This window comes from Diplotaxodon limnothrissa, linkage group LG18, assembly GCF_057381915.1.
Source record: "Diplotaxodon limnothrissa isolate DT_005_m linkage group LG18, D_limnothrissa_male_GT1.1, whole genome shotgun sequence".
NCBI classification, from domain to species: domain Eukaryota; kingdom Metazoa; phylum Chordata; class Actinopteri; order Cichliformes; family Cichlidae; genus Diplotaxodon; species Diplotaxodon limnothrissa.
The window spans coordinates 10,301,233-10,328,131 of NC_140613.1; the positions used below are offsets into that span (position 1 = coordinate 10,301,233).

Genomic DNA, 26,899 nt, shown 5'->3' on the forward strand with positions numbered 1-26,899 from the left:
ACGGCATCAGTGCCTTTATCCGAGATCTGCATACTCTGACCACACAGACAGGGTACAGTTCTGCACCAGTGTAACGTCTGGACCTGGAACGCAACAGCACCTGCCTGGAAAGCACTTTGGCTCAACTTCTGTTGTTGTAAAATTTGCTGTACAAATAAAAGTGACTCGACTTGATAATGACTGATGGTACTGCTAGCAAAGACATTTTACAATTTTGTTGAGTTTTCCTATGCTATTATCAGCCCATTTGGGCATTTTAAGAAGTAGACCACAAATTTGGTTCTATAAGAAAGAGTCCATCTTTAACTTTGAACTTTCTTCCAATCCCCTCACAATTTAAATATGTTTGAGGAGGTCCGAAGCAATCAGCGTCGACCACTTTACCACTCAGATTTTTGGCCCATTTATTTGCAAAGATCTGTGAATCTTTGATCAAACAGCTTAAATAAAATGTGCCAATGTTTAATGATACACTTTGTCATTTTTTTAATGGAAACATGTTTAAGAGATTTTCAAGTCTCTCTAAGAGGGAAGCTTAGGGGTTAATATTCCTTTATATGTTTTTAGCTGTATCTAAACCATCGACAAATATCTTGTTGCTACCAACCGTGTCTGAGCTTGATCCTCAGACAACCTGTAAAGGCTGAAAATCCTAAATGGAAGAGTTTCTTTAAGCTGGTAGTGCTGATGACAGATAAGAGCTCAAAATGCGTTCTTCCTGCTCTTAAATAAACAATAAGAAGTATACTTAGTGAGAGCCGGTATTGTCTGTACATGTTTAAGATTCTGAGCTGAGTGCACTGCGACTTTGTAATACTGTTTATTTTATGCAGAAACCAAAGTACATAAATAACATGTTGTGATTGAGGTTTTTTTACAGGAAGATGTTACCAAACAATTTCTTGGATTGAACTAGCTTCAGGACATTACTGCTTTCAGCCAAGAAGCACTTTCAAAAAATAAACCCACATTAAACAGCAAATTGTTGTTTGCACATGTTGATTTTAGTACACAGAAGGAAAGCGTTCCCTAAAGTTTCCAAACTATCCACAGTTATTTCAGTAAGATTGATCACCTTAATTAAGCACCTATGTTACAATAGGGTCTCCATATGCACAGTTTTTCTCAATACCCAGGTTGAACCAGTTGCCTTTTCCTCCTTTAAATGCACTGGTGACAATTCTCGCCCAGCCGTGTTCTCCCTAAAAGGAAGAAAACAAAACAGCATTATTTACTCTGACTGCAAGTCTGAGAAATTAAAAAGTCTTGAAAAAATCAAACAAACATTTTCTGCTTCAGCTCAGCCAAAACAAAATTAATAAGAACTTGTGAATTTAGTTTACAGAGCTCATTAAGCTCGGAGTAAGCACAAGCTGTCGTGAAATACCAACCCAGAACTCTCCCCAGGAGTTCCTGACGATCCAGTACTCGATCCCATCTTCGCCCACGCCCCACCCAGCCACAGACACGATGTGATTTGGCAGAGAGAGAGGGTGAAACTCGGAGAAAATCCCTCCGGAGTATCGCTCCAGGCCTTCAGTCGCCATCAATGCACAGCTGAAAGACAAGAATTCATGCCTTTTATGTTGCCATTTTCTTTCATTACTGAAATGTAATGCTAAATCTTAGATGGAACCGTTACGTGGGCTCAAATTACGGTCATTTTTAGCTATGCGTCGGCTTTTAAAGCGGGCTCAAAATTTGTACTTGCATCTTAAGTGTGTATTATGCATTGTGAGAACTTTAAGTGCAAAGTTTTGTTCGCAGTCTTCTGCTTTGAATCTGCAGTCAAATGTTAATAAATACAGTTTTTCTCGATGGACCTTTCCTTGCATAGATATTATTACATCCTTTGACACATTAAAGGTGAGACATTATGCTTATTTTCAGCTCCATATTTTTCCTTGTTGCAGCTCCCCAGGTCATGCACTGTTTGAAATAAACACTTTTTGCGGCATTTGAGTTTTGGATTTTTGTTTTCATTTCATTTCATTTGTTGTCATCTTGACCTTCAGCTCTTGGATTTTTGAATTTTAGCTCCTGTCTGGATTTCAATGCTTTTCTAGTTTTGACTCTTGTGTGTGTGTGTGTGAGTTTTTGGGTTCCTGTTTCGACTTTTTTCTGATACTACTGTATTTCAGTTCTTCCCCTTATTTTATTCTTATTCTGTGTTCCTCTAGTTTTATTTATGTGCTGTGCTTTCTGTGTATCCCTGACTTCGTGTTTATTGGCTATCATTCATGTCTGGTTGTTCGTTGCCTTCGATTATTGCCTGTTTTCCTGTGAAGTCTAGTTTTCCGTGGTGTATAGTTTTACTTCATGCCTTTTCTCTCCTTTGTGATGGTCTACTCTGCTCCGGTTACTTTCACCTGCAGTTAATTGGGCTTTATTTACTAATATGTGTTTGGGAACGTTCTCAGCCTCTGCAAAAAATCAAGAGTGTATGCAAAATTACAGCTGGATTAGTAAAACATGCACACTGACGTATTTTGTTGTTAACACCATGCATTCATTTTCAAATATATATATATATTTGCATATATTTACATTAATGTATATTTGCATATATAAAATTTAACTCGTCTTCTTCTACTTTTAGTTGCTGATTTGTAAGTTAAGTTTAAGTTATTCACGAAAATTTAAATCACACTGTATCTAATTCTGACATTACACATGAGCCTTAGTTTAACTGATTTATAATTTCCTTCTTTGTTTTCTAACCCTGGTTTCTGGAAAGCACTTTGTAAAGCTGGTTTTGAAAAGTGCTACACCTAATTGTTATTATATGAAAGATTTGCTTCTACTTGTTTGTACAGAGAAACATGTTTACTTCCAAGTGAAGCAGAAAATGTTGGTGATGTCAGAGCGTATCCTGCACCGCTAAAGCAAGAAAGCAGGAAAAAGCCTGAGTAATAATGTCTGAGTAGTTAGAAATGGCACAGCTTTCCAAAATGTTTCCACCAGAGTTATGACACTATAAAAAAATGCGAGGACTGTCCGAAATAACGGACGTTGAGAATATCATCTATATTCTCCAGAATTCTCTGGAATATGTGGGACAGTGCCAAGAAATTAGACTGTATTTTGGGGTTTACTGTGTTTAACTGTATATAATAATAAGTAATTATTTAAATAACTAAATAATGACCAAAAAATTGTAGTATTCAATTCAAATTATAGACATGTGTTACATTTTATAAGACAGCCAGGCCTTCATCATTTATTCATTTGCTTGGTCAGAGGGACTTTTAAATTTGCTCACGGAGTACGAACAAATTCAGGCCCTAAAATATTAATGACTAGCATCCACACACTGTGTGAATAAGGCACAATGTTTCCTCCTGCGTGCTGCACACACCTGTGTGCTATTGTTCAGTTATTTCTGTGCGCATATATAGACACTTAATGGTCACTTAATTAGGTACACTTTGCGAGTGCTGGCTTGGATCCCCTTTTGCCTTCAGGACTGCTTTAATTCTCTGAGGCACAGATTCAACAACATTTCTCAGTGATTTTGGTTCATATTGACGTAATAGCATCACACTGTTATTGCAGATTTGTTGGCTCCACATTCATTACATAATCTCTTCTGGGATTAATAAAGTATTCTGATTCTGATGATGTGACTCTCTCTTTCCATCACATCCCAAATGTGCTCTTTTGCATTGAGATCTGGTGACTGTGGAGATCATTTGAATACAAATGTTACGTCATGTTCAAGAAACCAGTTTGAGATGATTTCATGGCTTGTTATCCTGCTGGACACAGTCATCTTCAGTGTTTCTAAATACCACAGCCTTCAGCAGGTCATCTTGACCATGTCAGTGTCCCTAAATGGATTGAGCGGCTGATTAGATATTGCGGCCTAAAGTAATCCTACTGTTGATCTGTATATTCTAGCTTTTAAAATTTTTGCTTCAGTTTGACTTTTTCCCCCAATGTTCCAACATGTCCTGTTTCTTTGGGTTGTATCCATATCACCACTCACAACAGTAAAAAGCACATTCATAATTTTAACAGTATATGCATGACATAAAATAAAGAAAGGCATAATAAGTCTCCTTTAATTAACTTGAAATTCTCTTGCAATGTTTTCACAGTTTTCCCAGCCCCTGTAGTTTAATCATTTGAGCCTTTTCATCATATGCAGATCCAACTGCGCCTGTGATTCGAGTACCAATCACCCTGCTGTCTTAATGGACAGGCGCCCAGTCTGGATGACCATTTAGCAAACGCACCTTGTTGCTGTCACCTTATTTAAATGCAGTATAGATGCTACTCAGTGCTTTTAATATGAGCAGTCTGCCTCTTGGATCACAGTTGTAAGCCAGTACTTTTAATTTGAAATTATTTTAACAGCCTTAAGCAAGTACTGTTTGTTCTGAGGCACTTGTTCTGGTTCCTGGAAACTTTGCCAGGCGTCGCTTACCCCGCTGCTCACTCACACCCCCACAGTTAGTTAAGTTATTCTGTTAAGACACAGGGTACTATTTGGACGGGGAGCACAGTTCGTTAGCTGTTAGCAGCAGTCAGCAGAGATACTCAGACCTCCAGTCATAGGCTCCAACTCATTCAGGGGAGACATAATCTCTCCAAATTATGCCTCAAGATCTCCTCCCAGTCCTGCTGTGACACTTGAACCAGAAGACATCCTAGCTAGATTTCCATGTTAGATTATTTGATGACTCTAAACTAAGTCCTGTACGTCTACATGAATGGGTAGATGGGTAAAAGACCTGTATGAATCCATTTACATATTAACTTGTTACTGTAACCATTTTGCTGGTTAATAAATACCTTTACTGAACTTCACACTCTTTGCCTTAGCTGAGCAGGGACGTGACAGTGATACACACCTACATGCCCAAAATCTTGTTTTAATTTTATTAAGGCTCTTAGGTATCAACTATTTAAAAAAAACGTTGAATAGTTCTTATCTGCAGATATTACAACAGCACAATGGAAACTCTTAAAGACCCTGTTAATACTGCATGATTTAATTTAAAGATAATGTAAAGCTGTCAGAGCCAAACCACTAAAAGACTAACAGCTGATGTAAGATGTAAACTCTAAAGGGACACAAAACGCTCAGCTGAGTTTATCAAAGTGGATTCAAGGTGAAATTTAATATACTGTATATATACACATACAGGTCTGATTTTTTTTCAATACTTAATGGCATTCAATTTGACTTTAAGATTTCTCTGAGTGTAAAAAAGAATGACACTCGTTGCTGTTATCTTTCTCCAAGGTTTTAAGAATCATTAAATAGTCATTCACTGAAAAAAAAAACTTCCCTAAGAGAACAGCTTCTCTGTGAAAATCTCAGGCAGTGTATCCTCCCTCATACAGGAGAAGTAGGTGGATGAAAAGTGAGAAATGACTTTGAGGATGACTTACTCTACCTGATGGGTCCGCCGGTGAAAATTTCAGCTTTCATCTCATCTCTTCCAGAAACTTCTCCGTAGTCTCCGACTTTCCACGCGGTGTAGTTCTTCACAACAGCGCACGACTCAAAGAAGGAGCACGTGCCGCACTGGTTAAACAGCTCGCACTCTACAACAAATGAAGAAGATGATTTAAAGTTCAGTGAGCGCTCAGTTTGCTCCTGATTCAACTGCTTGTTAATGCTACTGTCTAATCAGCCGGTCACATAGCAGCAACTCAATGCATTTAGGCGTGTAGACATGGTCAAAACGACCTGCTAAATGCCAAACTGACCATTACAAAAAGGTGATTTAAGTGACTCTGAATGTGGCGTGGCTTCGATGCCAGACTGCTGATCTCTAATTTTACTAAGTTGAGAATTATGTCAGTTACATTTTTCCTCAAAACAGCGAACATGTCAAGACTTACCATGTTAAAACTAGTGATTTAAAATATGCTAGGACTTCACTAGAATTGCATCTCAAAACTAGACAGATAGCTACTCTAAAGGCCCAGAATTGTGGACACCAAGCCGTTGCATTCATATATGAAAGCAGAATATCTCCTTACAATAATCTGCTGCTTTAATCGCCTCCACTCTCTCTCTCTCTCCATATTTTGGAGTCTGGTTGTACAGATTTTTGTTCCTGTTCAGCTACAAGAGCATCAGTAAGATCGGCCATGCACAGTAAGCTGGCAGTAAGAATTGGCTCCCAGTCCGTATTACAGTGAAGAGCCCATCTCGCTTTCTTCATCACTGATTGCTTTCCATCTTTGTCACTTCTTGTCTTCCCGACCGAGTTCACCTGATCGTGCCGTCTGCTCCCCGCCATGTGGCAGCAGTTCCAGAAAGAGGAGTTTATGCTTCTTTTTCACAGGAACTTTACTCATCCTCATCGCTTTATGATGGAAAACTGAAACTAACATCACTTGTTGAGATGTAATCTTGCTTTTGCTGTTTCGCAGCGCTGTTTAAAATCTCTATTACAATACCACCACTAAAAAAAAAATAGTGCACTGAAACTGTATACTACATCCACTGACTGAGAACACGGCGAACTGGCCTGTCAATGTATTATCATAAGGAGTCGTTAGACTTTGAGCTAATGTGAATTTCTTTAAGAGTTACGGTACTGCTGGTGAGCATAACGCCTCTGAGATGTCTCTCCATGCAGTGGCTGCTCAAGCTGCAGGACTTACCACCAGAATCACATACGTGTCTAACTATAGTATTACAGAGAATGGTCGCAATACCATGGCAGCAATACTCTAAGTAGCTCAATATTTTAAGATGAGCTTTTAACACAATGGGGCAGCTGTTTTAAAAACATTTGTATATGATATCATAGTTTCAGTGTAAAACAGAATATGTCCTGTGTGTACAATGCACAAAAATAGGCACTGAGGTTTCCAAACCCTCAAACATGGGGATGATGTTCTGCTGTGCATTAAGACATAATTGTGAATACTGCTACATAATTATGTGCTGGGTAACACATCTATGCAGTGTCCAAAATGTACCAGCAGTTTGGGGGGATGGTACTAGTTTAATGGTTTCATTAATTCTCTGTGTTCCTGAATAAATGCCCAGCATGCCAGTCAACCTTTTCCTCTGAACCGTTTATTTAAGAGGCTTCATGTCAGAGCGCCGTGCAGGCGGGTCAGGACAAGCATTTCTTCAGAGGCACAGGTGCAGCACCATTGTGCTTGAACAACAAAGAGAGAGTGAGATCATTTCAACAGGCCCTTTTAGGACACAGAGGTGGGTCGAAGCTTTGCACTTTTTCCATTTGCCTCTTTTTTCCCAGTATTTTTGAACCCTCATAACGTCAAGAATAAAGACAATTTCAGGGCTGACACCTCATATTTAAGCTCTGTTATAAACTGCAACCAACTCAATTTTACACCCAATCCAAACGATCCAAACTCCAAACCATCAATATCATGATATATGTCACAGTCACAGTTTCTGGAGAAAGCTACCAAAGCTGAATTCTGGATAAACTTTCAAAGTCACACTTACAAATCAACACGTGGGATATTTTGTGTCAGTCAGGTAAGCTGGCATGGTCACAGAGAAAAGAATTTACTTTGCTCAAGTACTTGCTTTATTCTGTGGCAGTGTGATGGGTCTCTTATCAACTGCTTCATATTTTGTAGAGCCACCTGCGAGCTAATTTTAGCCCAGCGATGGTGATGAGGCCAGTTGCTGGAGCTCAGAAAGGTTTTCTGCTGGTTTTGCAGTGCAGTGTTGAGCTTCTACTTTCTCCATTTCCTCCTGCCTCTGCCTCCTGTTGCTCTTTCTCTGCAGTCACGTTAGCATCACTCTTTACCTCTCAGAGATAGTTATTGTCTTTTGTTACTTTCAGCTTAACTTTGAAGTTTATTTTGGCATGTGTCTTGTTTTAGTTTTGCTTCCTGTTCCTTTGTGATTGTCTGCTCTGCCCTCATCACCTTCACCTGTGTCTAGCCACCACTCATCCCTCTGTGAATGCTGTCAACGCCCTCCTTTGTCAGCACTTCTTCAGTCTGTAGGTTTCTTTTTGTTTTTACAATAGCTTAACAACAGCTTTTTTTATTTATTTACCTGCTTCTGCATCATGAATTTGGAAGCTCCTCTCTAATGTGTTGCTGACAACAGAGAGCATGTAAATTGGACAAAGCCATCACTCAAAGGGGAATTTAACACGTTTGTTCCCGGTCATGTGGTGGAAAACATTGTATCACTGTCAACTAGCTATGCAAAAAATTCAGGGGACTCCTAATATACAGTAGGCTACAGACCAACATCATGAGGCTTTGTTGAGATGGGTCTGGAACCTACGCTCAGATTTTAGATATCACCCTGGGTCAACACACCTGAATCAAATGATTAGTTCATTACCAGGTTTCTGGAGAACTTCAAGACATGTTGATGAGGTCATTTAGTCATTTAAATCAGTTATGTTGGATCAAGAACACATCTAAAACCTGCAGGAAACCGGCCCTTGAGGCCTGGAGTTCGACACCTGTGCTCTAGCCCCACCCCCACAACCCTGAATTTAATAAGTTGATCAGATCTAGCTGACATTGAGTGAAAGGTGGGTTATGACCAGGTTAGATTGCCAGTCTATCACAGCGTAACACAGAGAGACAACTGCAGCCTCACCTAAAGTGTAATTTACAATCAGACCTCAGCAGTTAATGCAATAATAGATTACTTTTAAATGCCAGTAATCTTAAGTAACATCATCCAATTCTGATTGGAGCTAATCAAAAGGAAATATGGCCTTTGATGAAAAACAAACAAACAAACAAACAAAATATAACTCAGTATTTCTTTACTTTGGTTTTTGGCTTGGTAGTTGTTGCAGGTTTCATCAGGAATGCCACTTTCGTGCGCGTAGGCGTAGACTCTCAGGTGATCGCCTCCGTAACAGGAACCTGCCCTCCCGCAGTCTATCACGTTCTGCACGGAGAGGTACGCCGATGGCCACGCTGCTCCACGCTTGACGTTGATGCGGTCTTAGACAAAAAGAACGACACACATTAGCAGGAGCCGGTGGATGCTTCTCCACTTACCACTAAATTTAGTCATTTTCATTTCACATGACAATATGCCCTCTAGCCGTATCGCTATTATCATTTTCCTCCATCCCGCTGTTGTCATGGTTACCAGCTAGCGCACTGGTGGCTCCCATGGCCCAGCAGGAGCCACAGTACTGGGGGATGTGTTGGTTCCTCGTGACGCTCACATAATTCTTCCCATCGATGTTCCTCCAGTCCCATGACGGAGGAAGCTTCAACACCTCTACATGCGGCCGGGCCTGCGTCCTAAACAAAGGGGAGTGATGAGCAGCTGTAATTATTGTTATTAAAGCGAGCACAGATGTTTTCACTTGTCTGACTAATATCATCCCCTCTCGGGAGTGTGTGGGTAGTGTAACTGCTGTGACTGACTGACATTTCCTGTGGGTGCTAATAGCCGGACAGGACATTTGCATGTCTGTGCGGTGATATCCGTCCCTGCTGAGCACAAAGTTCAGCAAGCATGTTATCTCACTTCAGATGATTTTGCACCAGTTGTCAAATTTTGTGCAATTACAGATAATCAGACGTGGCTTATCCATCCATCCATCCATTCGCTTCCGCTTATCCTTTTCAGGGTCGCGGGGGGCGCTGGAGCCTATCCCAGCTGTCATAGGGCGAGAGGCGGGGTACACCCTGGACAGGTCGCCAGTCTGTCACAGGGCTAACACATAGGGACAGACAACCATTCACGCTGACATTCACTCGCACATTCACACCTAGTGACAATTTAGATTAATCAATTAACCTATCCCCACAAGCTGCATGTCTTTGGACGGTGGGAGGAAGCCAGAGTACCCGGAGAGAACCCACGCAAACACGGGGAGAACATGCAAACTCCACACAGAAAGACCCCGGCCTGATGGAGGAATTGAACTCAGGACCTTCTTGCTGTGCGGCAACAGTGCTAACCACCGTGCCACCGTGCTGCCCCTTTGTATTAATTTAATGGAATTTTATGTTTTTTTGACCAAAAAAATGTTAGTTTGTTCCCTCTGCATATCAAGAAATGTATTTGAACTCTCAATGATACTTCTCAGTTTGCAATGTTGTGGTTTTTTTTTTTTTATCAAGCCCTGCTGTTTAATGGAGAACTTAATGGAAATGGGTATCTCACTGCTACTTTGTTTATTATAATAAAGCCTGTGGTGAAAAGTACTAAAGTGCAGTTTTAAGGTGCAATTTTAACTGTTTATACTGGCAAAGGAAGTATTGTACATCTCCTATTATGTCTCAAATTAAACCTTGACATAATACTCTAGTAAAACAAGAAATTGGTAAAGAGTAAACGTTCTATTCATTTTTGCTTGCACACTCCCTAAAAATTTGCTTCTGTTTTTTTAATAACTATGTGAAGTTAATTAAGTTACCATTTTTTCCATGTAACGACACACAAATTTGTTGTCACTTTATCTAATATAGATGAATGAAGCTCCACATTTATCAGCTACAGCAGTAAAGTAAATCTCTAAATGATGCAACAACATTGTAAGAAATGTCTCATAACATTTCCAATCATAAGATTTCAATTCTTCTTCTTCTGCTGCTGTCTTTAGGAGTCAGCACAGCAGATCACCGGCCTCTGTCTCACCCTATCTGTAACACCCTCCTCTGTGGCACCAACCCTCTGTATGTCCTCCTTCACTACATTCATGAATCTTCTCTGCGGTCTTCTTGTCCACCTGCCTGGAAGATCCCTTTTCAACATCCTTTAAACAATTCATAACTCTTCTGCACACGTTCAAACCATCTCAGCCTTGTACTCATGTCTAATCCTGCCCATTCTGGTCACTCACAGTGAAACTCATAACATTTTCCATTCCTCCACCTTGAGATTTTTTGACAGTGACATGCGAATTGTGTATGTATTTTAAATTAAAAATTAAACACATGCAATCTGTGTAGATTACAGGTGTCGGACTGATCATGTGAGGACCAAACAGGACTTAGTTACACTTTCCCATCTCCCTCATTAGGTAAAGATTGTTTCACAGTCTTGTAATAGTCACTATTCTTTGCATGTGTGTATTCCCTTTTTCTGCTGTAACAACTCTTCAAACCTTTAGCCTTTGTTCACCTGCTGTTCTGCATATTTGTAGTGATGAATCCTTCGATCATCTTTTTGAGGTTTCTTGTGAGCGTATGTTGAGTTAACCAGACACTGGTGGCCCAGTTTTAATTTCTGTGTGATTTGGTAATAAAAAAACACAGAAACTGGAACACAGGCCACCCCTGTTATGATTTATGATTTAACTACATTTAACTACAAATAGTTTTATATTTTCTAATTAGCTTTTTTATGACTGGGTTCAGAGTGTTTGTTTCAGTGTTGCAGTCTTTATTATGTGGAGTGTATTTGTTAGAAGAATAAATCCATAATAGGAACCACAACACTTTGTGGAAGCAGCCATTCAGACATCCTAGCTCTCGACACATTCACAGACGCCTCGTCAGGCAGGTTGTGCTGATAAATCCAACCAAATGAACAAAAAATACTAAATAATTTCCCCCCAAAAAACTACATTTAAAATGTTATGTTAGTTGTGAAATTTTTCCGAAGTCTACTCCTATTTCTACTTTAGTGACTAAAGTGTTTTTTTTTAAACATATACCTTTTAGTGTAGCTTTAGTGATAATATTGCTATATCTAAATATATAAGCTTAGTTTCAAGGAAAACCCTAGTACTGTACACGTAAAACAATACACGTCATTGGGAGAAAACATATTTTTGAGATTGCACCAAAGTACTGAAGTACAGAAAAGTATCCCGGAACTCACTTTGATACTCATGTTAATACGTTTTTATTTAATTAATACGTTAACGTTATATTACTACACTAAGGACACTAAGACGAGTAATTACCATATTATTAAGAGACGCTGCAGCCAACTTTTAGGATAAGGAAGGCTGCCAGAGTTCCTATTTCTGAGCTAGTTTAGCTCCTCTCTGAGCTCACGTGAGTACCTGTGTGACTGCTGGAGGTCGAAATCTTCACCTACCTGACAAAGTCCGGCCTGTGGTCTCTAATGGGTTTATAACACGGTTCGGTGAGAAGCCTGGAGGCGCTAAACTGCTGTGAAAAAGATGCTAAACAAAACAGCAGACATGCAAAATTTGTAGCCGCCATGTTGGCCCCGCCCCTTTCCTCTGACGCAGTGACGCGATCACAGACAGCCCCCTGTCGGCTCGAGAGAGCACTGTTCACACCCTGTGAACACAATAGATGGATATATACATATACACATACACATATAATATATATATATATATATACATATACACATATAATATAAAAATGTACATATATTGTGTCATTGTTGCATTTTAGAAGACATGTTTGTGTAACTGACTTTTAACTGTATGGTTATCAGTCAGTTCTTTTCTTAAGACATGTGACAACACACTGAAGCAGGCTTTTAAGTGGATCACTACCTAACAAAAATCACAAATGACTGCTCTCTTTTCAGGCAATAACAATAAACCAACAAGCATTTCTGCAGTGGCATAATTAGCATCCTTAAGCTATTATAGGGACCTGTTCTGTTCATTTCAGCACCACTTCTTTATTCTTTGACACCACAGAGTAGCTTGTTTTAACAGTTCACTACTCTTTTTCAGGTTAAAGTGAGCCTTGGGTGCAGTCCTCTTAATCTGTCCTCCATCAAAAACAAAGCTGCTCTCCCTTCTTCTGATAGATTTCCAGCAGAAGTCTAAATCAAACTCAACAGTATAACAGAAAATAAAGGCAACAATAATGGGTTTAATACTGTTAATTTTTATACTATAATAAATAGAACCAAGTATTGGGGGACAGTGTGGATTTTTTATGATCAACTGGAAACTTTTAAATAACACACTCAGCTCCCACTTACACTTACATTACACCTAATGGAGTGCAGAGGACTGGTTGGGGAATATGAACCTCTTAACAAACATATTATGCTACAGGATGATGCTGAAATTCAGTGATGTCTCATTCTGTGAGATGTCAGCAGTTGTTTGCACGTGATTAAAGAATATATGTGCATTAGGCCATAATTCAGTCAAGAATTCAGTCTGTTTGCTGCATGATCCATTTTCGGCTCACGTGATAGGTGCTCAGGCTAACTTGCAGTGTTAAAAGTAGGAGATGGGCTCTAGAAATGAGTTACATAATTGCTGTTGGGTCCCAACCAAGGTTGGACTGATATAAAGGCAAACATCAAAGAGGGAAATCAGATTGGGAATATGCTTTCACATCTCTGTTTACAGAGCGGTTCCCTGCTACATGATTTAGGTTACATTTTCTGCTTTAATTTCATTTCTGGATGATGTGTTCCCTGATGTTTTATTTATTATCCAAATATTTGATTGAAAAAAGATAGAAGTGCACATTGACAGAATGACATATACAATGTTCCCGTAATTGACACCAATCTGTCCAAAGTGTTGCGCGTCACTGCTGTCACAGAGCCCCATCTTGATTCTAAATCTAAAAACTCTTAAGAAAATGGAGGGATGGATGATGATGCTCATGGCAGCTGACCCATATAATATTGCCATGGAGACCGATAGGTCCTCCCTGTTTTTAAATACTGAAGAGTTAATGTCTTTAGCCCTATAACTTCTAACTTTTTGTCTGCTTAAAGTTATATGTCCTGGTACAAAACGTTAAATGGTTAAATGATATTACTCGTGATTATCAGGCAAGAATGACAAAAGGTGGAAAAAGAAAATTTCTTGGTGTTTCCTCAACACTGTGAAAAAATTCTCAACTATTTTGTTTATAAGACTGTAGAGCAAACATCTCGTCTCCTTCCTCCTTCAGTATTTTTCAGAGGAAGATGTGATTCTTAAGGTGTTCCAGTCTGGCTTTAAACCACTTCACAGCACAGAATCTGCTCTTTTAAGGTTTTTTAAGGATCTTTTATTACCTGGTGACTCTGGAGACTCAGTTATTTTAATGCTTTTAGATCTTACAGCAGTTTGCCAGCCATCAACAGTTTCAGAGTAATTTAGATCGTACTTGTCAGAGAGAAGTTTTAGGGACAGTTTTGGAGGCTCAACAGCTCCCTCTGGACCGCTCCTACGTGGAGTTCCGCAAGGTTCTGTTCTGGGGCCATTTTCTTTTGTATTCACTCCCTCTAACATCAATTATGAAAAGATATAGCATCTCCTTCCACTTCTGTGCTGATTATTCCCAGATCTAGCTGTGGGTTTGACAGGAAACAATGGCAGCTTGTTATTAGAATGTTACAGCAACATCAAAACCTGGATGACCATAATATCTTTAAAAATCAGTGAGAGCAAGATTGAGGTCAAGATACTCAGACCCATGAGTTCAAGTGGAGCTCTAATATTAGACACGGAGTCACTAGATCCTTACATTAAGCCCTTTGTAAATAATCTTGGCATGAAAATGAAAATTGTGCCTTAAAATTGGATTACCAGATTCATTCTGTTTATCCAGCTAATTCATGTTTTCAATTTAAGGTTGCGGGACTGTAGCATTCACAGGGTGAGAAGCAGGGTCCCCCTTGGAAGTTTGCCAGTTTGTTACAGATGTGGATGTAAATTTCACATTCTGTCAGTTAAACTGCTTTTCTACTGCAGACACCTAGGCTTCACTTTAAATACTTTAACATAAATTATTCCTAAAAATAATGTGTTAGCTGGCGAGCCAGACTACGCTGTATTTTGGACCCAACTTGTCCAACATCAGTAGTTGTCCAATTGCTTCTGTTGTCACATACAGTAAAACTTACAGCTGTTTCGAGGGAAGCTGAGAACATTACTTTTTTGAATCCGATTGTAAACTTTGTTTAATTATAAATCCTAGAAAAAGGAAGAGAAAACTTTTTTATGTTTCTTCCTTCTTAGCAGCTGGATTTCAGTCACCAGGAAGTTTATTGACAACATTAAAATATGAACAAAATCCATATTGGAGTTACCATTCCTGAAGAGACTATCCACAGCTACCACAGAAATATGGTAAAAAGCCCACTTAAGCTGAGCCACCTTTAAAGTGCCTGCAAAGTGCCTTCGTGTAAATATTGAACTTGTTCACAGTTTGGATTTCACATATTGAAGCAATCTGGACTTTAATCTTATTTCCCTTTGTCTTGTCTTCTTGGCAAATGGTGCTATAAACTGGCAGTGGGGAATCTCCAGTGAAATCAAAAGATATGAGGATTTAGATGGATTTCCTCGTGAATATTTTTTTACTGTGTGGGATTTCTATGTAATTACATTTTAGAAAAGGTAATTGACTCTCTGTTTATCCACGCAATTCTCTATTTTCACACACATCCTTCTGAAATACTGAGCTAAATTGTATTGTTTTTGGATGTAAAATAGTTGCATTTGACCACTTTCATTTCATTTCCCTCATTTTGAAGACACAAAGTCAACATAAATACAAATTTGCTGACAGTTTCTGAACATTTAAACAGGAGACGTGGACAGCTGAAAACTGTCTTGAAATAAAGGACTCTAGTGATTGTATAGTGTTTCACATACTTCTGGCTTTATGTTTATGTATCCCAAAGCTTTCCCCTTAAAATGAACCCCTATACACTGCAATTTTGTCATATTTTACATTCAGACATTCATTGATGCTCCATCAGTCGGGGCCTTTGGTTTGAAAACAACAGCAACATTCTGTAATTGGCAAAACATTAATACACTGGGGTAAAAAATTCTAGTAGCAAAACATCAGCTGAAGAAGATTTGCCATCTGTGTCATCCTTTTCCCTCATCTGACGTTGAGTTGCAATTTTGAGTTGGACAACTTTAAAACTATTGGATGCATAAAACTGCCATAAAACTTTTAAACAGCAGTTTTTGGTTCCCAGAGGATGAACTAGTCCCTTTAATTTTACTTTGTAACACAAATGATTTAGTGTCAAGTTACTTGAAACTACTGGATGGATGAAATCCTGCTGATGTTAAAGTCTCTCTTAAGCTAAATTATATTACCAAAACAACATTTTATTATAAGACTAACATTCGCCATTATAAGTTTTACTGTATACACTGCAAACTACATACAAAACTAAGATAGTGAATATGATAAACATTACAGCTGCTAAGCATTATATTCAAATCATCAGCATGTTGAAGTGCAGCTTTGTAGAATTATGAGAATGGCTGGAAGTGTTTCATTTTTAGTCTAGCTGAAGAGAATTATCTCACATTCACTGCCTTTAAGCTAAATGGTGCCAATTTAGAGGTCTCAAAAGCTCAGGGCTCCTGTGTAAGGCAACAGAACAATCTTGACCTAAAAATTGAGGTGAGTGACTCAAGAACAACTTGACCCAGAGCGCCACAGCGTAAAACTGTTGAATCCATTTTAACCAAGAGTTTATCAATAAGTCGCTCTCAAGAATCCGGTAAATAATGGATCAAAGACAAATGTTACTTAAGATTCACATCCATCTGAGGGATTAGATCAGCAGGACCAGACTTCAAACGGCAGAAAGAAATCAAGGGATCGCTGACATGTTTTGAGGTTGGTTATTGATTGTTGCTGGCTGCAGCTTAGGGGCATCGTGGGTCACTGTCTGCAGACCTTCCAGCCGCTCTGGATCTCCAGTGAAAAGTGGAGCTTCTGGGCAGCTTTTCCCTCAGCAGTGCTCAGCTGTTTGTTTTTCTTATTTTCATAAACCGAATTTATTTTGGTTATCAGGCCAAATGATGATTCATCACATCATAAGCAGAAAAGCTACTTTTTTTAAGTGCTCTGCTTTTTCCAGGTGGAGGGCCACTTGGTTCAGAAACGACTCCCACCATACCTTGCTCTTCTCCTGCATAATGCACTTCAGGGGGAACAGCAGCATTAAGCATTTGTCTTGTTAATAGTGGCATTAAATTTAAAGTCATAGTAAAAAGAAAACTTATTCGAGTGTAATATCAGAACCTATAAAAAAATTAGCAGGTTCTAAAATTATTTAAATACAACCTAATGCAAACAACAGCACAATGACATATTACGCCATGTTAATATTAATTTAAGAACAACTGAGGGAAAACGCAGAAGCAGACAAGTGAAAACTTCTAAAGGACATAAAGGGTAAGTAGCAGAACCTGGCTTCTTGATTAACTGACCATTAGTAATTATGAATGCCTCTAAAAAGTAGGTGTTTTTGCACTTAGCTGAGTTGGAGCATTTGGCTGTGTGTTGACACAATACCTAAAAGAAAGGACATCAGCAATGATCTTAGAGAAGCAACTGTAGCTGCCGGACGATCTGATATCCTCGTGTTGGTGTTGTTCCCTCGTCATCAAGGATATCAGATCATCCGTAGCGGCCCATCAATCTGGGGAAGGTTATAAGGCCATTTATGAACAATCCATCATTCTACAGTGAGAAAGATTATGTGAAAAACATCCAAGACAGCTGCCAATCTTCTGGCAGTGGATGTCCCAGCAAATTCATCTGGGACACTCCTAGCCCCACTCCTGCAGTTTGAGTTAACATGTGCTAGACTGCATGTTAATGTTTAACATGCAGTCTGAGCACAGCACAAGCCAGTCTATGCAGTGCTGAGAGAAACTGCAAAAAACCTTAGAGCTACTCCACAAGCTTCATTTAGCTTGTTAAATGTTGAAGTTCATAGCATTACAATTGAACATTTTTTTTTTGTCTTTAATCTCCAACGTGGAGATGTTTGGCACAGCACAATGTTTTGCAAAAAAAACAAAAAAACAAGCAGCATATCAACACAAGTACCTCATACCAACTGTCAAACACAACAGTAGTGAGGTGGTGATTTGGGCTTGTTTTGCACCTTGCCGGACAGCTAAAGCTTGACTGAAACTGGGTATGCAACAGGACAGCGTATCAATGTTCCAGTTAAAGTCCAGACCTCAACCCAACTTAAATACTGTGGCAGGATCTTAAGAGAGCTGTGGATAAAGGAATGCCTGCAAATGTCAATGAACTGAAACATTTACAACACTGTTTTGTTGTAAGGATCAGTGGCCCAACATTCCTCCATGCAAGGGACTGATAAAGTCATAAAGAAAGTTATAATTCCAAGCTATTTTTATTATTGTTTCATTATTTTCAGTCTAAATTAGTACTTTTCACAGTATTCAGGGCTATCAAACCATTTCTCATTTGTATTTGGAATATATTTGTTCCACAGCTATAGCATTTTGGAAGCGAGAAGATTCATTTGTGTTTCAGTAGAAAAATTATTACACAAAATTTGTCTGTGGTGTCATGCTAACAAATAGCTCTAACATCAAAGATCAGAGTCTCAGAAATTTCCCAGTATGCTGGTGCAAAATTCTAGCTTTTATTTTAAAATTATGTTCAAGAAAATGAGTCAACACCAGCTTTCAGTACACCGTGCTCAGAGTGCTGGAGAAGCTCCAGGCAGCTTTCTTAATGACATTTTGCCATCCATGGAGATTTTATGACTCACTTAAAACCGAATAAATGAATGGAGAAACATGATGAATGCAGGTATCTCCATTAAAAACACATTAAATCGAATGAACATGTTTTCCAAACATGATGACAACATTTAGGGAGCCGATAAAGGATTTCAGCCTGGATAGGAGTCCTCCATGACGACAGTGTCCACATCTACAGGATGGTTCACCAAGTGACTGCAGGAGTGGGGCTAGGAGTGTCCCAGATGAATTTGCTGGGACATCCACTGCCAGAAGATTGGCAGCTGTCTTGGATGTTTTTCACATAATCTTTCTCACTGTAGAATGATGGATTGTTCATAAATGGCCTTATAACCTTCCCCAAGTGAACTGTTGCCCTCAGGCAGACGGTACAGGGCAATCAGAGCAAGGACTAATAGACTCAAACACAGCTGTTATCCAACTGCAATAACACATCTGAATACTACAAAAAAATGTCCATCACGCCACTCTTGTGTTAATCTATGCACGGTCTGAAGCATGTGTGTGGGAATGTATGTGAATGTTTTACTGTTATATCTTATTAGTATTTTAAGTATTCTATCTATTTTATTTATTGAATTTTATTGTTTTATTTATATTTTGATATTGCTAGGGATGATGCAATGATCGGGGACCATTCTTAATTTCGTTGTTCTCATGACAATGACAATAAAGTTTCTGATTCTGATTCTGATTCTGATTTGACAACACAGACATATGGCCAACAGACTCCTGGAAAAGTAACATTTTGTTTCTTCTATGTCATTCCTGCTGACTGTTACTTTATCTGTGCAAAAATTGTGATTCTTAGCGACGACACTAAATGGCCTTGTACAGATCTTCTTGCAATATGTACATATGGCAGTAATCTTTTCATAAAAATTCATTTATAATCTGTGAAAAATGTTGTCATAATGATATCTGGTTACTATAAAGTGAACAGATGCAACTACAATGATTGTTAAATAAATAAATAACCAATATCTCTTGTCTTAGAAGACTGGTTTTCATCTTTTTCAGCACAGATTTTCCTCTAAACTGTTCTATTTTCTTTGTTAAATTTTTACCACTCTTGTGTCTGTGTGGTATAGATGAAGAAGGACCTTAAATATTGGAAACCAGCCTAATGTGTTAATTAGTTAGAATATTACAAAATCTCTTCAGTTGAATGGGATTCATGTTTTCACAATGTTAATACTATGTATAAAGAAACAGGCAGTAGATTTATTCAACTTAAGATATTCCATAGGTGGCATCCAACACCGCAACAATAGTATAAATGGAACCTGGCCTCTACGGACGAATGTTGGAGATGTGATGGTCAAAATGCTTTGATTTTACATATCTTATGGAGCTGTTCGGCACTTTGGGATTGGTGGGAAAATATAATGGAGGTAATTTTCAGTGTTTTAAAAAGGAGATTTGGTATCTCACCAAAACTGTCCATACTTGGTATAACCACAGAACTTTCTGATGGAGATTTTTCCAGTTATACAAAAAGATGGATTATTTTGGCTCTTACTACGGCCAAACGGGTCCTGCTAAGACATTGGCGGAAAAAGAACCCCCCTCCCTATGAAGAGTGGCTAAAGACAATGGCTAAGTTGGCGTCTTACGAAAAAGTGACTTATGGTTTATTAGACAAATTGCATCAATATGATTGTATTTGGTCCCCCTTTACAAGCTGGCTTTCTGTAACTTGAAGACCAGAGGAGTAATGACAGGGTGGTGGTGTGGGTGGTGTGCGAAGAAAGAATAGGATAACTTCTCTTTGTTTGGGTTTTTGTTTTTTTGTTGTTATTGTTGTGTTGTGTTTTTGTTTTTTTGTTGTTTGTTTGTTTTTTAAACTATTTATTTATGTATTTATCCTTAAGTTCTGTTATTGAAGTTTAAAATGAAATAAATAAAAATTGTTGATGATAAAAAAGAATATTACAAAATCTGCTAACGAATTACCACAGTTATTTATTCTGCACACAAACAGAAATGTTAAATGTCAGAGCATTTTTCCTGATGAACAACAGTTTATCCATCTGCGTATCCTCCCACACTGAATCACTGAGAGAAGTCTGACTTTCAACATTTCGGTTTCTGCACATATTTAAGAAATGAGATATAAAAAGTTAATTCCTGACCTTTGGAGATGCTGACAAATGGTGAATTTTAGGCTGAATGTTTCCCTGAAAATAAACAAGTGTTTCCACAAATGACAAAAGAAATAAAAAAATATAAAAGTAATTTTTATATGTCAAATTACTCAACATTCAGTTACAATTTAAATTTCAAACAGTGTATTAAAATAATAACTCTATGACCAAAAACAAAAATTTAAGTTGACCAGTTCGCCAGTGTAAAAATATAAAAAAGACTCCATGTGTTTTCCTCCTTTATAAAAAGGTAACATTTATTATGTTTTGACGGGGTAATTCTGACCCGTTGTAACAGTCCACTTCATGCACATTGACCAGTACGCTTTTCATCATCCTCTACTGAGCAACCTCTGAACCATGAAGAAACTTTCCTTAACTTTAATGAATGATCAGTGGCATTTTTGTTTGAATATTTGGAAATTTAAAAAAGCATCCTGGGGCTCTGAGCTGTAGATCATGTTTGTTTACCTGCTCAACAATTAAATTACGTGTTACTAGAGAAGATGTTTTCTTACATTGTTTAGAATTTGCCCGAGAACTGAAAACATTTTGGCAAAATTAATTTTCCTGCAAGCAGAAACAGCCAAGGCCTGTTTTTGTGGTCAACTGGATTAGACTGGAGTGGTTATACTGCACCGGTAGGCGTCGCTGTTTCTCTCTGATATAGCTGTACCAAAAGGTATCAGGTCATAAGGAAAAGTCTCCTCTTGAAATTCATAAAATCTTCGTCTTGGGGGTCCTGCTTGTTTGGTGTTTATAAATTTGATGATGGTGATTAAATAGCAAACTATACAATTATACAATTATAAGATTAAAGCAGCTGTTTATATTGCACGCCCCACGTTTTGCTTCCAATTATCGCAGGAAGCTGGCTCAGCAACCAGTCGCACTTCTGATTGGCTGAATCCGAAGTCAATCCCAGGCTTGTCCTGGAGCCTCCTGTTGGCGACCAGTCAGTCAAATGTAACCAAAAGAATAGAGGGACTTAAGGCCTCAACCCCCCTTGCTTGCTTTTAACGAAACTCAAAAACTGCAATGAGACCATGTAATAACCTAGTTATAGTTCCTCGTTAATGTGGTTTAGTATTGAAAGTGGGTTTAATTGGACTTGAGGACTTGTTGGCTCCTTTGTCCGGTTTTTTTACGCTCCGTGCCAGCGCAGCTGTTTGCGCATCTGAGTCGCGCTCAGCTTGTGCAGGGTCAACATGATTTTACAGCATCTGAGCCACTAAACTACCATGGTGATACTGTTTTCTGGCGATGGAGCTGGTGGGGCGAACCTTGGTGAATGCGCAGTGTCCCACTGTGGAATAATCGGAGTCCAGGTGTCACCAGCGGAGAGCCGATGTGTCTGTCTGGAGCAGCCAGCTGGGAGCGCATGAGTTTGGGATGCAACAGAACCCTTAGAGAGACAGTTCTCGGTGTCTTTTACCTGGATTCATCACGGCCTGCCCAGACCCATGGCCTCTGAAGTGGTGTGCGGGCTGGTCTTCTGGTTACTGCAGCTGGTGAGTTTTCCCTCTAATACCCACTTTTTTTTTTTTTTACATCTTTGTTGGCCTTTTGTGTTATTGACAGTGCGCAAAGTAAGAGTGGGTAATTAATATGTATAAATGTTTATACATATTATTATCAATCCCATCTTGTTCTGTCCTTGTACTTTAAATGTGATTTTAAATAATAACTGTACTCTCGTTTGTGTTTTCCCGCCTTCCTACACTGATAAATAAGCTGTGACATTAATTCAAAGCCTCATATATATTAGAGCGCAGTTCCAGTATATTTGTTCAGGACATTAAGAGCAGCTTTCATATTTATTAACAGAGCCGTCAGCGCTGTCCTCCACCTGTCAGCGTTTATTGGAGTTAATGAAGGAAACACAGCCGGCAGCAGTGACTGCAGAGTCACACCAAAGGCATGGTGTCTGTGTTTCAGGTACAAACGTCTGATGGTGAAAATGAACTGGTATGTACTTCTTATTTTTAGTTATTTGTAATTACAGACAGAACAACAAACTTAGAGTTTACTATTTTCCTAGTAATCCCTTTATTCTGAATTAAACATTTATGGCTTTCATTAACTGTGCTATAGCAGCTTTCACAGTATTGGTTGTTAGTTTTCATACTCAGTGGCTATTAATGAATCATCAGTGTTGTTATTGAACTGTTCGGCTTCTGACAGTGTGATTGTTATTCATTATCATTTACATTACAATGACATTGTTTGAGCTGCACGTCTTCAGCTGTTTCACTGCTCTGTGTTGCAGTCAGCTGTGTTTTGGTCTGTTTACTGAATTTGTTACTCTGTTAACAAAAGTCGTTCTGTGAGAAGGAAGAATCTGCTGGTCTCTTATTAGAAGTTAGTGCTTGATTTACTTCTTTCTCGTGCAGATTATAATTTAAAATACTAAATGAAAATCCTCTAGAACCTGTGGATTTCATCTGATGCTACATGCAGCTCCAGTTGCTTCTTGTTTGTTGGTCGCTTTGCCTTCAGCTTTGTCTCCTGTAACTAAAGTGCTTGCTCTGTTGAGCTGAAATCAATTGACTGATCTTGCTATTGAAGAATGACCAATTTCTTTGACTTCAGAAACTTGCTTTTCCAGCTTTGCTAAGAGCAGGCTTTTAATCAATAGGCCTCATTCAGTAATACTATAATGGATCATCTGACAGCACAGACCCCTTTAATTTCTCACAGCAGTTGTGAGTCTATGCATTTTGTCCATTAATTTGTGGGAAGACATTTTAACAGTATGAATTAATAATACAATTCAGAGGATAAAATTAAATGCTTCAAGGTTCAATGCGTTGCACATTGAGCATTTCTTTTTCAAAGTGCAGCTGAGCGTTCACTACAGCTGCACACACGAGTAACTGTCAAAATGGAAGAAATGTAACGTAGAAAGAAGGGAACATGCATTCAGTGGGCACGTTATTAGGTACACCTTGCTAGTAAAGGGTTGGAGTCTTCAGAGCTGCTTTAATCCTTAATTGCACAGATTCAACAAGGTGCTGGAAACATTTCTCAGAGATTTTGGTTAATATTGACATGATCGTGTCACACAGCTGCTGCACGTTTTGTTGGCTGCACATCCATGATGTGAGTCATGCTCATTGGCTGCATTGAGAACTGACTGTGGAGATCATTTGAGAACAGTGAATTAATTTCCATGTTCAAGAAACCAGTTTGAAATTATTCGATTTTGTGGCATGACGTATTATCCTGCTGAAGGCAACATTCTTAAGGTGTGTACACTGTGGTCATGATGGATGGACAGGATCAGCTTCAATTACCTTTTTAGAAAAGTTTATGAAATGATGACATCACACATTCCTTATAGCTGATAGCTGCAGGAAGGAAAAGAAAGGCTCTGTGTGGTATAGTCAATAAATAGACCTAGTAGACACAAGGTTGGTTCCAAAATTAATATGGTTTATCTTCGAAATTTGCTGTCAGGATCTGCGGCTGCATATCGTGTGTGGCAAGACAAGGACCCAAGCGCAGACGGCACAGGAAAACAGATACTTAATTACAAAAGGCGAGCCATTTATTTTGGCTGAACACAAATGTACAAAAAAAGGAGAAACCAACAAGTAACCTAAACTGGGAAAATACAAAATAACCATGAAACCTGGAAGACATAAGGAAAGGTGAGCAGAGACTGGGACAAGGGGCAACTGAGTGATAAGGAAACTGGAAACACACGGGAGCATAGCAGGCACAAATTAAACATGATGAGACAGGGGAAACAAACTGAACAGAATGCACATGAGACAAGGGATCATCAAAATGAAACAGGAAGTGGCACGCAGACTGAGACCCAAACAAGGACATGTAAACTTGTACAGTAGAACAGAAGAAAGACAGACAGAGAGCAAGGGACATGGCTGGGGAGACAGACTGACAAAACAACATGAAGACGAGACTGACTAAACTGGAAGACCCTGAGGAAAGTGCACAGAGATGAAAGAAGGACATAAAAGAAGACCATATAGCAAACAAGACAACCTAAACTAGAAATACCAGCAAATGACTCAACAAACAAGGCAGGATGGTAACAGGTCTCACACCAACAATGACACCGCCACGTTCATATTCACTTAAATCACCTTTCTTCCTCATTCTGATCCTCAGTTTAAACTTAGGCAGATCGCCTTGACCACGTCTCCATGTCTAAACGCAGTGACCCGCTGCAATGTGACTGGTTGATTTGCATTAGCAAAGCAATTGAACAAGTGTACCTAAAACGTGTAGAATCAGCATCACGGATGACACATGCAATGCATGTAATCAAATGCAAAATATCACGATGCTGTGCCGTATAGATTGTCATAATCAAGCACCGTGATAAAGTGAGCTGCTGCTGCTGAACTTGAACAGGCCCAGGATCCTCCAGCAGCCACTAGGCCCAGGATCCTACTGCTCCACCAGGCCCAGGATCCTCCAGCAGCCACTGGGCCCAGGATCCTCCAGCAGCCACCAGGCCCAGGCTCTTCCAGCAGCCACCAGGCCCAGGATCCTACTGCTCCACCAGGCCCAGGCTCTTCCAGCAGCCACCAGGCCCAGGATCCTCCAGCAGCCACCAGGCCCAGGATCCTCCAGCAGCCACTAGGCCCAGGATCCTACTGCTCCACCAGGCCCAGGATCCTCCAGCAGCCACTGGGCCCAGGATCCTCCAGCAGCCACCAGGCCCAGGCTCTTCCAGCAGCCACCAGGCCCAGGCTCTTCCAGCAGCCACTAGGCCCAGGATCCTACTGCTCCACCAGGCCCAGGCTCTTCCAGCAGCCACCAGGCCCAGGATCCTCCTGCTCCACCAGGCCCAGGCTCTTCCAGCAGCCACCAGGCCCAGGATCCTCCAGCAGCCACCAGGCCCAGGCTCTTCCAGCAGCCACTAGGCCCAGGATCCTACTGCTCCACCAGGCCCAGGATCCTCCAGCAGCCACTGGGCCCAGGATCCTCTAGCAAGGCACCACCAAGTAAATCAACAGTGACAAGACGGTGAACGGAGCGAGCAAGACAACAAGCAATGGGGCCTAAGAGAACACCGAACGCCGATGAAATTGAGGACATCAAAAAGTCATTGGACTTTCTAACTGAGGAAACATCGGCTATCAAGCTACAACAGAAATATATCCTAGACTTAGTCGAGGAAATAAGGTCGCTACGTAACCAGAATGCAGAGAAGGAGAAACGGATCGTCTATCTGGAGAGCAGGGTCGCGGACCTGGAGCAATATACCAGAATGAACGACGTGATCATCACAGGGCTGTACATAAAACCCCGGTCATATGCTCGGGCTGTGACTGCTGGCAGTAAAGAGGAGCAAGGAGATCTGGATGGGAGCTCTGCGGAGCAACAAGTAGCTGGTTTCTTGCAGTCGAAAGGGATCGACCTGGACTGTAATAACATCGAGGCATGCCACCCCTTGCCCAGGAGAAATGCTAGTGATAAACCAGCTATCATCATAAGATTTGTAAACAGGAAACACAAGAATGCACTGCTGAAGCAGGGGAGGAAACTAAAAGGATCGAACGTCTACATGAATGACCATCTAACCAAATCCAATGCTGACATAGCGAAGAAAGCACGATACCTAAAGAAACTGGGTAAAATTCAGAACACCTGGACTGCAAACTGTAAAATATTTATAAAGCTCAACGGTACACCGGAGGAAGCCAAGGTGCTGGTCATCAAATGCATCCAGGATCTGGAAAAATATTAACAGGTCACTTGACTACAAAGGCAAGGAGCGGGACAAACAATCTACAGTCATCAAAGCAGGTAATAGAAGACAACAACGGAAGCTAAAGCGTAACGTATTCAAGGATGAAACAATCAATTAATTCATTATCTGGGAATTATACATTGCTACCACAAAGGATTGCTAATCAGGAGATAAATTCACCAGTAAACACGGAATACAAAACACACTTCACAGAGCAGGACATTGATCCAGAACTGAACTTTTTTAACATCAAAAATACCTGCTACTATCATACTGAAGAACAATTCAACAAAACTGTCAAGGTCGACGGCAAAATATCTATAATCCACTTTAATAGTAGAAGTTTATATGCAAATTTTCACAAAATAAGGGAATATTTAAGCAAATTTACACATCCATTCAGTGTGATTGCAGTATCTGAAACATGGATTAATAAACAGAAAGGAGAGGACTTTGTAATAGATGGATATGAATTAAATCTTACAAATAGAAAGAATAAGAATGGCGGTGGTGTGGCCTTGTTTGTGGATAAAAATTTAAAATACAAGATGGTAGAAAAAATGACGGTGGCGGTAGATAATATATTAGAGTGTGTAACAATAGAAATTAGTATGGGAAAAGAGAAA

General features: G+C 39.6%; 2 protein-coding genes across 2 annotated transcripts; one reads left to right on the top strand and one right to left on the bottom strand.

Moving 5' to 3' along the window:
* Window positions 1-1,056: 1,056 nt before the first annotated feature.
* Window positions 1,057-12,124, bottom strand: LOC146613120 (cathepsin Z). Its single transcript, XM_085377203.1, has 6 exons — window positions 11,996-12,124; window positions 9,083-9,240; window positions 8,752-8,931; window positions 5,406-5,556; window positions 1,392-1,557; window positions 1,057-1,202 (listed from the first exon to the last, which is right to left on the bottom strand). The coding sequence occupies exons 1-6, from the start codon at window positions 12,121-12,123 to the stop codon at window positions 1,089-1,091; spliced, it is 897 nt and encodes a 298-aa protein (XP_085233329.1). The 5' UTR covers window position 12,124; the 3' UTR covers window positions 1,057-1,088.
* A 13,269-nt stretch (window positions 12,125-25,393) lies between these two features.
* On the top strand, window positions 25,394-26,486 carry LOC146613121 (uncharacterized). Its single transcript, XM_085378162.1, has one exon. The coding sequence runs from the start codon at window positions 25,575-25,577 to the stop codon at window positions 26,268-26,270; it is 696 nt and encodes a 231-aa protein (XP_085234288.1). The 5' UTR covers window positions 25,394-25,574; the 3' UTR covers window positions 26,271-26,486.
* The last annotated feature ends 413 nt before the right edge of the window (window positions 26,487-26,899 follow it).